At 39.9% G+C, this 15,508-nt stretch overlaps 1 protein-coding gene across 1 annotated transcript in view; it reads left to right on the top strand.

Annotated features, from left to right (window-relative positions):
• Positions 1-15,508, top strand: part of SOS1 (SOS Ras/Rac guanine nucleotide exchange factor 1) — a 70,389-nt gene that overhangs the window by 29,685 nt on the left and 25,196 nt on the right. The window contains exons 5-10 of the mRNA XM_019549057.1: positions 262-471; positions 2,229-2,372; positions 3,304-3,414; positions 3,549-3,647; positions 11,307-11,434; positions 13,192-13,847. Of these exons, the coding sequence (XP_019404602.1) occupies positions 262-471; positions 2,229-2,372; positions 3,304-3,414; positions 3,549-3,647; positions 11,307-11,434; positions 13,192-13,847 (1,348 nt within the window). The remainder of the gene's footprint in view (positions 1-261; positions 472-2,228; positions 2,373-3,303; positions 3,415-3,548; positions 3,648-11,306; positions 11,435-13,191; positions 13,848-15,508) is intronic.

The following is a 15,508-nucleotide window of genomic DNA, read 5'->3' as shown; positions in this document are numbered from 1 at the left end:
AGTATTTTTACTCCAAATCAAAGCATTTATTGTCTGTTAAGTTTTAATAATTTATCAACTTTTTTCTTCGATTTTCTTCTTGCCATATGTTCAGCTAATTTCAAGGAACATACAAAATCTTCTGTTAACTTAATATTAACTTAAACTTTTTATACAAAGAACTTCCCCTCCCCCAAGAACTGTTGTACTTAATATGTGCTTACATTTATGTAAAGAAGCCTCTCTTAACTCTCTTTCTCTCTCTACCTTCACTTAACGCAGGTATTAATGGACATGTTCCATCAAGATGTAGAAGATATAAGTGCACTAACTTTATCTGATGAGGAACCTTCCACCTCTGGGGAACAGACATATTATGATCTCGTAAAGTCATTCATGGCAGAAGTTCGACAGTTTATAAGGGAATTAAATCTCATTATTAAAGTTTTTCGAGAGCCTTTTATTTCCAACTCCAAATTGTTTTCAGCTCATGTAAGTATTATATTATGTTACAATTTTATATGTAGGAAATCTTGGCTGCATTAGTCTAAGTGAGCTTCTCCGGGACTTTGACCCAAAATAACATTCTCATTTTTTATAGAAAATGATAACAGAAAGCCCACCCCAAACCTCCCGGCTCCCCACTTCCATCTACCACATACCACTTTTTCAGCCAGAACAGTTTGTGATCAAAACCCACTAATTTAATTTTCTGGTGCTGATGTAGAGCAAGGGCTAGCAACTTTAAAAGAAAAGGCTAAAAAAAGTGCATGGTGTGCATGTCTGTGTACTTAGCTGCATATATAGTATTGCAAATGGATTGTGGATAAGAACAGACAGGGAAAAGGCAGGAAGGAAGAGGCAGCACAAACACTGCACAAACACAAACATTACAGTTTGTGGTGAAATAAATGTTGAAAGAGAAGGCCAACTACTATTGATAGATTAGAGTGGGTGCTGCAACTGAAAATTAAACTAATTTTTTTTATTCAGCCACCTAAAACGGAGAACCATGGTTCACTAATTCTGTAACTCAGAGGTTCCCAACCCCGGGGCGTGAAGGGTTGGCTGCTGGACTGGAAGTGATAGGCATACTGCGGACTGGCAGCTGACCGGCTGCCGGTCTGCAGTATGCCAGTCACTTCTGGGCTGCAGTTTGCCGGTCCATGGTTTGCTGGTCCATGGTCTAAAAAGGTTGGGAACCACTGCTATAAGAGACTTGTGAGGCCTTCTAAGCAGCTTAACCCTGGAGCCCCCCAACTCTTTGCATTTTTCAAATATGGGAGTAGGACAAAGAATATGTATCTCCTGTAAAGCACTTTAAAAACTGCTAGAAAATGCAGCACAACAACAAAGATTAAATGCTGAGACAATAGAAGATAATTCAAACGCTGCCTTGAGGTCTTAAATTGATTATTTGAGGACCAAGAAGGGGGGATCATCTTTTCCTCTTTGTTCAACATTGTGCAGATAAAAATAAAATGGCTTAATTAGCCAAATGTATTATTGGACAGCAATCTGTTCTCCAGATTCACTGTTTTCTGAAACATCAGACAGTGTCTGCTGTATGATTCTGAATAGTGTGGACTAGTACTGTGCCACAGTATGACGAACAGAATTTATCAGACTGTCCACATGTTTCTAAACCATGAACCTTTGTTCCCTTTTATAAGAGTCCTGAACAGTACAGAGAAATCCTCGGCCCTACTAAAACTGGTGGGGCCAGAACTTCATCCATAGTGCGCAGAAGTTGGTATGTGTGCAAAAGAATGAAAGCTAAAGAAACTGGGTTACTTAAGAGAAACAGAGTTGAAAGGTTTAGGTTACTTCCTCAACAGGTTCACTGTTCTTCTCTTTAAGGCATCAGTGGGTCCAGAATACAAATTGAGAAACAGCACATTACTTTGAGGTGGGGGTTAATACTGTGTCATATTGAATAAGGCAGGCTGACATTTGGGTCATTATTGTGATGTATGTGGAAGAACAGAGTATTTTTCTTGCACAGAATTTAAGTTAGTTAGCTATAAGATGAGTGGTTCCCTCTACCAAGTCAACTCTTTACTGTTTCCCACAAGTGTTGCCTTTTGATTTTTGTTTGTCATATCTGTTTTCTAACATATTTGTAATCTTGCTCTAATTGAGAAACAAATCAGTGTTCAAACTACTACTGAACAAGGAGCTTTATTTGCATGCTTTATATTTGGTTTTCAGAGCCTTTTTTCACTTTCTGGTTCCATTGTTTTCTATAGGATGTGGAAAATATATTTAGTCGTATATCAGATATTCATGAACTTAGTGTAAAGTTATTGGGCCTTCTTGAAGATACTGTAGAAATGACAGATGACGGTAGTCCCCATCCTTTAGTAGGCAGCTGCTTTGAAGACCTAGCAGAGGTAAGTAATCACATTTACATTAGTTATACTTTTTTTGTTAAAAACTATACCTTATGTAACTATATTTAGAATATATATATTTTTAAAAGCAGACCTTTTGAAGCAGCTCAGTGCCTGTTTGTTCCAGCTGTCTTTACTGGCTATGTTCATCAGCTGTCTTTTACAGAGTGCTTCTTGCAGGGTAGATTTTTCCTATATTTCAAGATATGGAATGGGGATTGGCAACTTTTTGGTACCACGGGCTGTGTCTTGCAACCCAGTCGCTTCTGTTGGCTGCAGACATCCATACCACTCAATGATCAGCAGATGCAGCAGAGAAAATAGATGGAAAAAGCAGAGAAAAAATATAGAAAAGGTAGTGGGACTCTGGGGACGCTCCCTCTGTTGCTTTGGCTGGAATGTGCTGCTGATTCCCAGAGCTGCTGCAGGCCAGATCCGATCTCTTCATGGGCCAGATCTGGCCTGTGGGCCGTAGGTTGCCAATCCCTGTTTTCAGTGCTTTGTTCATTGGAGGCTGCTAAACATCCGCTCATGCTTTCAGTCCCTGGGTCAGTCTAAGAGAGGTTGTGATGCTTAGCTGATAGGATTCTTTCTTACTGGCATTATGAGTTAAAAGAAGAAAGTCTTACTAGAAGTAAAGAGCAAATGCTTTAGATTTGGACAAGTGAAACTTGGTCTGCAGACATGAAGATGAAAATTAAAGAATGTCTGAGGCTCTGCTTCATAAGACTTAAATGGAAGTTTAACTTTACAAACTGACAGATAATGTAGAAGTTAAACCTGTGCATAAGCATTTGTAAGATTGGAACGTAAACCTATGTTTTGTTTTGTTTTCCTACTAAAACAACATTAAAAAAAATCCTTATTTTTACCAATAATGTGATGTTTTGGTACTAAATTTTTCTAAAATTTTCTCGGGAATCTCTTTTAGGAACTAGCATTTGATCCGTATGAATCATATGCACAAGATATATTGCGGCCTGGTTTCCATGATCATTTTCTAAGTCAGTTATCAAAGCCAGGAGCAGCGTTCTATTTACAGGTAAGTACTTTTAAAATCCACCCAAAGATACTTTTTAAAGAATGTATCAGACTGCGTGTTACAGAACCACAACTATAGTTACAAGCATAAAACGTCTTTTCTGTTTTGGTATTTTTGTTTGTTTTTGTCCCCAGTCCATAGGGGAAGGCTTTAAAGAAGCTGTTCAGTATGTACTACCCAGGCTGCTGCTGGCCCCTGTTTACCACTGTCTTCATTATTTTGAACTTTTAAAGGTAAATATAAAGATTTCTTGTTACTTGAACCTGAATAATAGAAAGTGCAATGAAACATGGATGATATGTCCTTTGAAAATACAGAACATTTTGTACAAGTATAGTCATAGTGTGTAGCAATTCATTTTGGGGTTTTTTTCTTTGGTTTTTTAAAATACATTGAGTAACACTGGTGTCTTCACATTTTGAGAGATGCTTTTAAGTTGCTAGTAACTTTTTGCATGTACTTCTAGAGTGAAACTAATGCTTGGTGAACAGTGTTAAATACAGTGAAAATCAATGAGAAAATGACTTTTCTCAGAGATGAAAATATCTGGGCCTACTGGAAACTGAGATTTATAAAGTAACTACAGTCTAGTTTCCAGATAATTTTACTGGAGCCCAGTTCTTTCCTTTTAATTTTTGACTCTTTGGAGTTGCATCTGCATGTTTCCACTTGTGATATACCACTTGTGATGCACTTGTGCTCTTCCCATGACTGGGGATGTGCAGTCCATACAGAAGTAATGGGGTGAGGGCCTCACCTTCAGTTACCAGTTTATTTTTTTTCTATGAATGTTTGGGCTATGAGCTGTAACGGACACACAGAGATAAACTTAGTACAAAAGAAATGTACAAATATGTTGGATTTAACAAGTATTACTCAATAGAGTAATTGTTTTAAAAAGTAGAGTATCTTGCTTAATAAGGCCTACTTCCCCTCAAAAAAAAAAAAAAAGCCTTAGAGGAAACTCCCAAGAAGAGAGGCAAAATAATACATATGCATGCAAATAAATGCATAGTGAAATTCAGGTTGGAATGTGAAAATCTTTTCTGGTTCTATATTTTGATAGAATCTGGCTGAGTTATATTGGACTGCTGTTGGGCATCCATGTCTTGAAATTCCCTGTGTGCTCTGTCTCTGGAAACTGAACAGGTCCTGGGCCTGTCTGTGACTTGAGTCTAGGTTTACTACTAGTTCTAGAGCCCCTCCTTCAAGCTGGATTCTGCACTGCAACTGCTAAGCTCCTGGATCCAGTCCAATTTCTCAGGCTTTTCTGTATTTTAAATACTCTCTTCCAGAACTTGTTATTGAAGGTGTGAGTTTTTTGGTGGTGTTTAACTCTTTCACTTTGCGACTCCTGAATCAGACCCCTAAATATGCAGATAAACTTTGCATAGCATGTTGTAATATACTGTTGCTTTACTTAATATACAAGATATCACAGGTCACTTAGGAAGTAGACTTCAGTGTGATGCTTCCCACCCTATACTTTGCGGATCTGAGGGGGAAATGGTCTGTGTTCATGCAGGGAGGGAGTAAGCAACTTATTTTCTGGAAGACTAATTTAAGGTCTGAGTCTCTGAGATAAGTACTCTGGCTAGAGAAGCCTGTTCATCTTTTCCTGTGTCCTGCATAACATTACTGTCTGTGTTCTTGCTGCAAGTGTTTTTTTTTGTTTTGGGGGGTGGGGTTTAAAGGATTAGTGCAGGGATGGGCAAATATTTCAGCTGGAGGGCTGCTTAATGAGTCTTGGTGAACTGTCAAGGGCTGCAAGGGGTAGCCCTGCCCCTTGACAGGTGCCCTGCCTCCTGGTTGCTGTCTTGGGACCAGAAGTCCTTCCCCTAATCCCTGACCTTTGCCACCCAAAGTCCCTCTGCTTGCCCTGGAAGTACTTCTGGGAGAGGGTGGAGGGGGCTGAGGTTTGACATCCTGGTACCAGAAAAAAAAGTCATATACTAAAAAGCAAACATCTACTGTAACATATTTTAATTTTATTTTAAAAAATATTTTTGTCTCAATTTGTGTGTCCTGGCCGTATTTTGCCCACCCCAGGCTAGTGTCTCTGTATTCTGTATATGATAACTTCTCACTCTTTTTTGATTCTTACCCCAGCTACATTATTGTGGTAAGGTGTTGCACCCTGATAAGACACCCAGGCCAGAAGCAGTAGTGGATTGTAACATTTTGCTGTGGTTTCTCATCTGGTAGGGACTTGACCCAATCCTTGCAGTCTAGTGAATTCTGTATGAAAGGGCATGTTCATGGTGTTGTAGTTTGCTTAGTAATAACGTCATAATATCAATGAGATTAGACAGGTTCCCCAAATCATTGGCTGGGAAACATATTTTCTGTTAAAAGCCTATTGTCAAATTATTTCAGTTTATAGTGTTGGTTATTTTTGAAAGTGTTATATTTTTTGTAAAGAAATTTAATTATACTGGCTCCTTATTATGTAACATCATTCTAAACAGTATTTTATATATCTTTTTAAGATCACTGGATCATTACTATAATGTGTAATATATTTAATAATAAAGTCAAATAATCATAATTTAACTATTTGTCAACTGTGAATAAAAGGAGATACAGAGATGTCAAAGTGACATTCTGTTTAATGAATAAATATTTCTCTGCAAATAGATCTCAGGATAGTTAAAAGAATCATTGCTGCCACTGTCACGAGGTACATTGCATTCTTTATTGAACATACTTGTTTTGCTTTTCAACATGCATCTGCCTATTTGATTTCTGTATGATCTAAAATTGTTTAAATTTTCTTGTTACATTTGCTTTTTGTGCATACAGATTAAGAACGTGTAACTAGTGGTGACCCAAGACCCTGAACTTGGTGGTGAGCAAGGGGTACAAGGACAAGCAGCATTTACCCTTTGGGTTCCTGAGCTGTGCCAGGGCAATTTCTATGGCAGCTGTGCCAACAAGTTATTGCTGGAACACTGCAGGCTGCAGTGTGGCCTGTGGGATGCTAGTTGGACAGCCTTGATCTACAGTATTAGACCACTTGAATTAGTTGTCATCAGGGATCCTGGTTTTCTCTGTTTAAAACTGCAAATTCTTTGATTAAAAACCCACAAAATCTCTAATTAAAAAAAACCCCAAATCTGTGATTAAAATGAAACACCACTATATATAGATATCAGTTGAACGCAATATTCTCTTGATGTATTTACAATTTTAAAACAGTTTGGAAGCCTACCAGTGCCTCTATTCCTATAATAAAATAAATTCTAAGCACCTATAAATTTTGGTATTTGTTTTTTGGGTTTTTTATCATGGAAAATCAAAACTCTGCCTGCCCCCTTTGCTCACCAAGAAACAGGTCCAGACCCCTTAATCCTAAGGCACAGCACCCCATTCCTGCTGGTGCCCCTCACTCTCCAGTCCCAGCCCTGCCCCCCCCCCCACAGTCCTGCCAGAGGGGGCCCCCAGCTGCCAGGGCTACAGGATCAGGAACCCAGGTCCACAGCCCCCTGCTACAGCACTTGAGCCCCAGCTGCTGCTTGTGGACACATCTGGGGGGCATGTGCTCCCCTTTCCACCTCCCCAGAACTGTGCATTTTGGTGGGGAGCCAGTGCCCTACCCCCACCCTCATATGAGCCACCCACAGCTCCGTCTTGCTTCTGAGCCCCATACATTGCCCTAGCTGGGCAGCAGCTCCAGCCCTGCCCAACTCCCTCCCTCTGTATGGGGGCCTCAATCTCTCCAATTCCTCCTCCCTCCCCCCCCCCAGCCCCCTGTGCACTCCAGACGTACCCTCAGAAGCTGCTCTCCAGGTTCCTGGTGGCCATGTGCGAGTGCGCTCATACACTTTGCACCCCTTGCTGATCGCGCTTTTCCGAGTCCCCCCAACCCCTTGCAGGCTGGAATTCTGCCAGCCTGCAGAGAGGTCTTTGCAAAAGTGGAAAATCCACATTTCTCCATTAAAATGAAAAATCTGCATTTTTTTTTCCCCTTTTCCCTTGGGAAGTAGAAAACCCGAATCCCTGGTTATGACATCTAAAACACCCTGAAATGGTATTAGAATTGCTACCGCATACCTGAAATTACAAATATTCTCTATTTTTCATTGAAGTTCTTTTCTTGTGTATTGTAGAAAGCACAGCCTAAAGTACAATCTGTGGGAGACCATTGAGTTGACATTAGTTTAGGATTTTTTTGCAGTTTTGTTCCATGAAGCTGAAACAGCAATAAAAAGTACTGGTTACAGGGCATTTGCAGCTGTTGTATTGGGAAGTCAGTTCTTGAACTGATCGCTTTTAAGTACCTATGTGGAATAAACGAAACAGAATTAGCTTTTATTCTCTGAACAATGCTAACAAAAGCTGAGATTCAAAAACATTTTTTGTCTGCATCCTTCTGTTGAGCTGCCAAAAGAAACATTTACAACATTTGTAGACATCTTTCTCAGATGGGAAAGAGGCATATTGTGTTGCCTGCTTTTTTTCTTTTTTGGATAACTAGGATAACTAGGAAACTTACCTGAAAATTCCCTTTGGCATAGTGGGAAGGTCTTTAACTATTTGTAGACCTTCTCTGCATGGTAGATGGGCAGGTATATTCTGAGGCCTGTTTGGGCACTGACATGTACATTAAGTATGTAGTCTGTGTGTAGTTCAAGGTGTAGAAGTCTACCAGCGTTCTGCAATAGAAAATACCGTTCTCTGAGAAAAGTCTTTCTAATCTACTAATACTATAAACCTGAGTACCCTGACTTGTGGATTGATATACCAGACAATAATATAGGGCAGTTGCTCTCTTTTTCAAATGTCTTTAGTTGTTTCAGTAGTGTTTGTTCAGTTGGATTGTCAGTGACATAATATTTCACAGTAAATTTAACCAGCTTCGTTTGATAACTCTCTCAAAAATCAGTGACTATCCCCAGAGATCCAATATCAAAGCGTTTTTTTATATTGAAATTGTATATTACCAGGACTTTCCAGTCTCTGCAGAGTTGTAATTTAGTTTCCCGTCTATATGTTTGGGAAATATTTCAAGTAATTTATTATATGCTCCTGGAATTATCATGAGTTAGTGAAATTCTGCTGTAGAATTACAAATCTTTACATCAGTTAACAAATGCACTGATGCAAATTCTTTATACTAATCTAATAAAATGCTGAGAGAGATCATGTGATTTGAACTAGTTAATTTACTGCATTATTGGAATAATTAATGAAATGCTAGATGATATTTTAATAGGTGCTTAACAATTTGTGTTCCATTTTTACATCTAAATTCTATAGCTTGCTTTCTTAGTGCACACACATTGGTAACTAAACTATTCCCCAAATCATGAGTTTTATTACTGCTATCTATCATTTTTATGTTGAGTTAATAGTTTTACTGTCTATTGCAAATTAAAAATATCATTACTCTGTTTTGTTTCTAGACTTCATTATATACTCAGAATGTTTATTAGTAAGTAAGGCAGTTACTGAAAAGATTATCTTGTGGTGAAGTGATTTGCACTTTACAGTGAGAATTACATTATATCAGAGGTATGGAACTCCTGTGTAGAGTTTTTTTTTTCCCCAGAGTTTTGCCCAAGAAATGAGCTAGGGTGTGCTGTTCTTCAATACTTGAACTTCTATTTTCTGTTTTCTTTTCCTGAGAAATTGTTTTTATTTTTCTGTTGAATTCTAGTAGCAGACAATGGTTTAGAAGCAGTACAAAGATTGAAAAAATACATAAAAATGAGTACTGCTTTTAGGCTGAAAAGCTGTAAGTGGTGTTACAGTATATATTAATTGCTGCATTTTTTAAAGTTGACTGCAGTTCCTTTGTCACCATATTTGGCTTGAATGGAGGTGGACTGTATGACCTTGTGAGGTCCTTTCCAGCCCTACTTTGCTGTGAATGTTATAGTCCTAATATTGCAGTCCGTCAGGCATAGAAGCATTGTACTGCTTCATGGGAAAGCTGTCCCACAAATGTATGATTCAAGTTTGTGAAATATGTTAGTAAAATGTTGGGTTTTCTTGCTCCCTCTTCTTTTTTTTTAATGATCACTGGATTCTTGGACCAGGCAAATTATTGGTACTTTATTAAATTGATAGCCATAGTAGTTTGGTCAGCCCTGGCTAGTGTCTGGTCCTGCTTTTTATTTGTAGTAGAAAGTTTATACATCCTGATTTGCGCTCACTCCATTTAGTCACTAGTGGGCACTGTCCATCTACAAAAAAATCAATTGTATTCTCAGGAGTTTGGAAATTACATTACAAAAATATATTCAGTGATAAACTTTTATTCCTCATGACCTTATATATTCCAAAATACAAGCAAGTAACTATTTCTAGCTGTATCAACTGGGCATTCAGCATTACTCCAGAGGAGACTCTGTTCTCCTATATAAAGTTACTTCTGAGGAAGTTATGGCCGGGAGAAACTGAACTAATTTAGAGGGCTGTCTGTCTTTGTCATTGTTGATGGTAACACCAGCTTTGGTGATGCTTACAGCATGAGATAACCTCTCAAAGGTCAGAATGGAAATTAACTCTGTCCTGTGACATTTGTACAGAGATGAGCATGCTTTATTGAGGACATATTGTCATCTGGTTTTGGAGCTGTACATTTTCAACATCTTTACATTAGATGTGATACCACCTCCATACTCCTTTACCCTGACTTTATATAATGTTAATATCTGCCTGATACCCACTTCTTGCTCATGTGGGTAAAGTTGGGATCTTCGTCTCATATCAAATCTGTAAGTTATTGATAACTAACTTCTGTATTTCTACGTATACCCACAGGTTAGGGATTGTCCCATTGACACTCTGGCCTCCTTATCCCCATTGGAAGTAGATACCTTTGCTGGTAACCTGCTTTCCAGTCTTCTGTTGTAGACTTTTTTACCTGAAATTCATGACAATGGTGCTCCACCCACTTGACCTTTAATTGTTGCATTTGGGTATCCGGGTATGGACCTTCCAGGAATGTTACAAAGAGCATCTTAATGATGTTCAGTGAAAAGCAAAGGAGTTTACAGGAATAAATCCAGAGTAATTGTACTGACTTTTTTTTTTTAAAGGAAGGAACTCTTTTTGAAAGAGTGCTTCAAAAATGGGTTCACATGCCCAGTGTATGCCTCCTACTTTATTCTTCTCACAAGCACCCCCTGCTCCCATCCCCACCTCTGTGCCTTGCACAAAGAAACAAAACCTCTCCCAGCATAATGTTTTATCTGTCTTCTTGCAGGGCCAAAAGCCAATTAACCCTACTTCCAGGAAATCCCCTTGGACTTCTAATGTGGAGGAGAATGTTCTCAGCATTCATTCTAGCCCTTCTGCCAGAAATCCTGACTGTTTGGCTGCACATTGTTTTTAAAAAAACAAAACAAAACCCATACTGGCCTTTTGTAGATTTCCTAACATCCCCTGAGAAAGGTGTGCACACAGATACAGAAGCATCACTTTCATGTCCCTTTCTACAAGAATGTAAAGCATCTAATGCAGGGGTGGTAAACATAACCAAATTCGTTTAGAAATAAGCATGCATATCCAGGTGTGTCCCTGTCTAGTGAGTCTCTGGTGGATGAGGTTTCTCTGACAAATGATGGGTCTCTCCCATATGGTTGGTGGTTGGAGGAGGACTAGACAGAGCTAAGCTAGAACAGTAGCTGCTTTCCTAGCACAGCTGAGTCCCCCTTGGTAAACAAGGGGTTTCTTTCTTAAGCATGTTCATCTCCTACACTGCCTTTGGTAGTGCATCCAGTTAATATAGATTATTCTGCTGCTATCAGTATTAAAGAAAAGCTCACAAGCCAACAAACAAATAATTTGTTTAACCTAGGGAATAGATTTATTTGTAGAGGTTTGTAGGCAGAAGCACGCTAAATTCTGTAGTGTGTTTTATATTTGGCTTTTGACATTCACAGCAACTAGAAGAAAGGAGTGAGGATGAAGAGGATAAAGAATGTTTGAAGCAAGCGATAACAGCCCTGCTGAACCTTCAGAGCAGCATGGAAAGAATATGCTCCAAAAGTCTTGCAAAGCGACGACTTAGGTAAACACGTTTCCCTTTTTCCTGCTTTTATCCCTGAATGCTTTGCTATAAATCCAGGGCTCCCTGCTTCCTCTTTCAGTAAACAGTGAACAAAATAGTTTGTGACAAGCCTACTTTTTCAGAGGAAGTGACATCAAAGCCAAGATAACTTGTTATTGTTTTAAAACCTTTTGTATTTGTATGTGCCCTTGCACACTACTAATCAAGACGTCCTAAGAATCTTCTTACTGGTAAGTAGAAATTAAGAGGAACCATAAAATGCCTTCAGTTGAAAATTGATACTCTCATCTCCTAGAACTATTTCAATTATCTGAACAGGTTTTTGTTTATAGACCCAGTTGGAAACCAGGCTCAGGTATCACCCCATAATTAATTGTAACATTATGTGCTTGTTAATTCACATAGGCTTGGTATAATTAAAGCAAATTATGATGATCAGTGCAGCATCAGTTTGTTAAAGAGATGGGCATTGTGTCCAAAAAATCTGTTTATTATTTTAGTTTAGTGAATGTAAAGTGAATATCTTCACAGGATAAAGTTTGATTAGTAATTCAGAAGTGGAGTATTTACATTTAGACGTAGAAATCTGGATAGAGAAAATAAAGAGTTCAGCCAGTCATTGAAGAAAGTAGTATAAAAACGGTTTTAAGTCAATTACTGAAATAAGTTGCAAGCACTTTGTAAACAATGTAGAGGTGCACCAATACTTTGATCTGATATTGGATTGGCACAGATATAAAGAAAATTGGCTGTATCAGAAATTGGTCCAATGTGGCTGATAAATGCCCCATGCATGTGCGCAGCTGCAACACAGCATGTAGGCAGCGAGGAGCACAGCCTGGCAGCTTGGAGAGCTGTGTCCAGCTGGTAAGTCTGTTGTGGTGGAAGGGGAGAGGGGAGAGAGAAGGGAGTGAGCATGGGGAGGCAGATCAAGGCCCCTGCAGTGTGGGAGGAAGTGGGGCTGAGGCAGAAGCAGATGCTGCTCACCTGGGACAGGCCTGGGATGTAGCTGCGGCTTGTCCAGGGCAGGGGTGGCTCCTGCTGCTGCGCACACCCTGGGAGGGCATGGGGGGGAGGTGCCCCCAGATCTGTGTGGGGTGGACTGGGGCCAGGGCTGTGCAGGGCTGTTCCTGGCAGGGGCTAAGCTACACTCAGGGCATGCAGCAGTGGGAGGAGGGGTTGGGTGGGGCTACAGTGAATTCGGGAGTGGCTGCAGTCCCCTCCCCCACCCTGTAGCCTCCTCCCAGCGCTGCCACTGCCCGCCCTGAGCATAGCACAGTCCAGCCCCTGCTGTCCCTTCTCTTCTCCCTGCCCTTCCACCACAAGAGACTTACCAGCTGGACACTGCTCTTCAAGCTGCCAGGCTCTATATTGGAAATTGTATTGGTATCAGCTGATATGCCTCCTTAAATATTGGCTATTGGTATCAGCCCCAAAAATCTCTTATCGGGGCACCCCTAAAAAATGTCCTATTATATTTGCTTTTTTCTAATAAGATATTTCAATTAAAATATCCTTGAAGGTATAGTTTTCAATGCATAGAACACTTGTATCAGAATCAGTTACTTGGTAATTAGCAAATGTTTTCTCTGGAGAGATTCTTTTAGTAGAAAAATGTTGCATTAAATGATTTTTTTTGTAAATGCAGCCTCAAAGAAAAATATATTTATCTTTACACGTAGGAAGTAACCATATTTTAATTATTCTTATTCTAATAAGCGACTTTCTTTTTTCCACTCCCAACTTGTTCACTAAAGTGAATCTGCATGCAGATTCTATAGTCAGCAAATGAAGGGGAAACAGCTTGCAATCAAGAAAATGAATGAAATACAGAAAAATATTGATGGCTGGGAGGGTAAGGACATTGGACAGTGCTGCAATGAGTTTATAATGGAAGGAACTCTCACACGTGTTGGCGCAAAACATGAGAGACATATATTCCTCTTTGATGGCTTAATGATTTGCTGTAAGTCAAACCATGGCCAGCCACGACTTCCTGGTGCTAGCAATGCTGAATATCGTCTGAAAGAGAAGTTTTTTATGCGCAAGGTACAAATCAATGATAAAGACGACACTAATGAGTACAAGCATGCCTTTGAAATCATCTTAAAAGATGAGAACAGTGTTATTTTTGCTGCTAAATCAGCTGAAGAGAAAAACAACTGGATGGCAGCACTGATATCTTTACAGTACAGAAGTACTCTGGAAAGAATGCTAGATGTAACCATGTTGCAGGAAGAGAAGGAGGAACAGATGAGATTTCCAAGTCCTGAGCTTTATAGGTTTGCAGAACCAGATTCAGAAGAGAATATTGTATTTGAAGAAAATATGCAGCCCAAATCTGGAATCCCTATCATAAAGGCAGGAACTGTTGTCAAGCTCATTGAGAGACTGACTTATCACATGTATGCAGGTGAGATGCCTTTTAAGCTGTATCAGAATGTTTTAGCTGCTGATTATTTTACTCAACCCCTCACTGTTTCTTTACACTGAATCTCATTAACCCATAGAATTAGAAGCAAGGTGATGTCATCCTTCTGGGTTTTCTAAGTTCTCATCTCTCAGTGCAGGTTCATGATTCAGTAGCTTGTCAAAGAATAAAAGATGTCTCCTTTTTTCTTTATTATAAGGTATCCTTCATGTTTTGGATGTTGTTCTGTGTAATTTTGCATGAGGGTTCAAAAAGGAGGTTTTGGGGGATTCCTTTGGTTAACAGCAGTCTGTGGACACTCATTCATAGATGTTTGCTTGAATCAAACTGTAGACAGTACTTCTTCCTGTTTGTCAGGGTTCAAGAAATGCTGAACACCTTGACTTCAAAAGCCATGATAGTGTTATGAAAAGTCAGGAATTCAGAAAGGGATTAAAATTACAGCCTTGAACTCAATCTTTGTTCACACAGGCAGCCAGCATAATGAACGCACAGCAAGATCATAATATCAATCCAGTAACTGCTGGTGTACAATTTGTTGCATATGTTTTACTTAATACTTAGATTACCTAGCTCTGCCCTCTCTTCCCCTCCCTCTCTTACTCCCCCCAGGCTTCCTCTTTTACTTAACTTTAGAGTGAGGATGCTTAGCCTCTGGCCTGTGGAGCCATGGCATCTGGCCTGTGCGGCTCCCCGCAGTTTGGGAAATTTGGTGTCCAGGGGCTAGTGGCAAATAATATTGCCATTCCTCCCCTGGTGCCAAATTCCCAAGCTCTATATCCACGGCTGGGCCAGGTAGCCTTCCCCCACCCCCCCGCAGCTGGATCAGGGTTGGACCACACCCCTTTGCCCCGTGAGACCCAGTTGGGGCTAGGCCACTGCCCAGCTCACCCCTCATGGCCAGATCAGGCCCTGCCTCACTGTCCAAGTGCCAGATTGCAATCCCCTGGCTGGATCTGGCCCACAGAAGGACTGAGTACCATCCATCTGGCCCAAGGGTGAAAAAGGGTTGGGCAACACTGCCTCAGAGCTTTTTGATCCAAGTATCTCCTCACAGTGGAAATGAGAAATAGCAGATGTTTTTGCTTAGGGTTACAAATCAGTTTGGTCACTTTTTAGTATACAAAATCTTCTGTTTGTTAGTCAGAAAAAACTATAGTTTGGTGACTCAGCATTTTATTTTTGCTTTTAATGTATAGCCAGTTTGAGTTTGGATGACTGAGTACTTAATGCTTCAGATTTATTGCTGATTTTGAAAACTTAGTCAGAAGAATAGCAAATATCTCTTACACCTTTCATTCCTTTACAACACTTTATATTATTGGATTAAAATTTCTTAAGTTTTTAAAATATGCAATTACTGGGACTTTGTTTTAAGAAAATCTCTTCTCTTCAGGGAAATGGCTTGGGCTGGGTTTGGTCTGTCTTTTTCTGATCTGTTTTGGAAAGATTTTTTCAAATGTTGCTGGGGCCTGTCACCTGTAATCATAAGACTGTCTTCGGTTCTTACTGGAAGAGTAGATCACAGCAGAAGAGGTTTTTCGGGGGCTACCTTCCCCCCCCCTCCTCCCCACAACACATTTGGAGACATGGGAGTTACTTTGCTGGAAATGAGGTTCCTGCACAGCCATTTTTATGTGTAG

The sequence above is a fragment of the Crocodylus porosus genome, unplaced genomic scaffold, assembly GCF_001723895.1.
Source record: "Crocodylus porosus isolate Cpor-Errol unplaced genomic scaffold, CroPor_comp1, whole genome shotgun sequence".
Taxonomy (NCBI): Eukaryota; Metazoa; Chordata; order Crocodylia; family Crocodylidae; genus Crocodylus; species Crocodylus porosus.
Note: the sequence above shows the minus strand (reverse complement) of the source record. Positions and strands in the feature narration are given on the sequence as shown.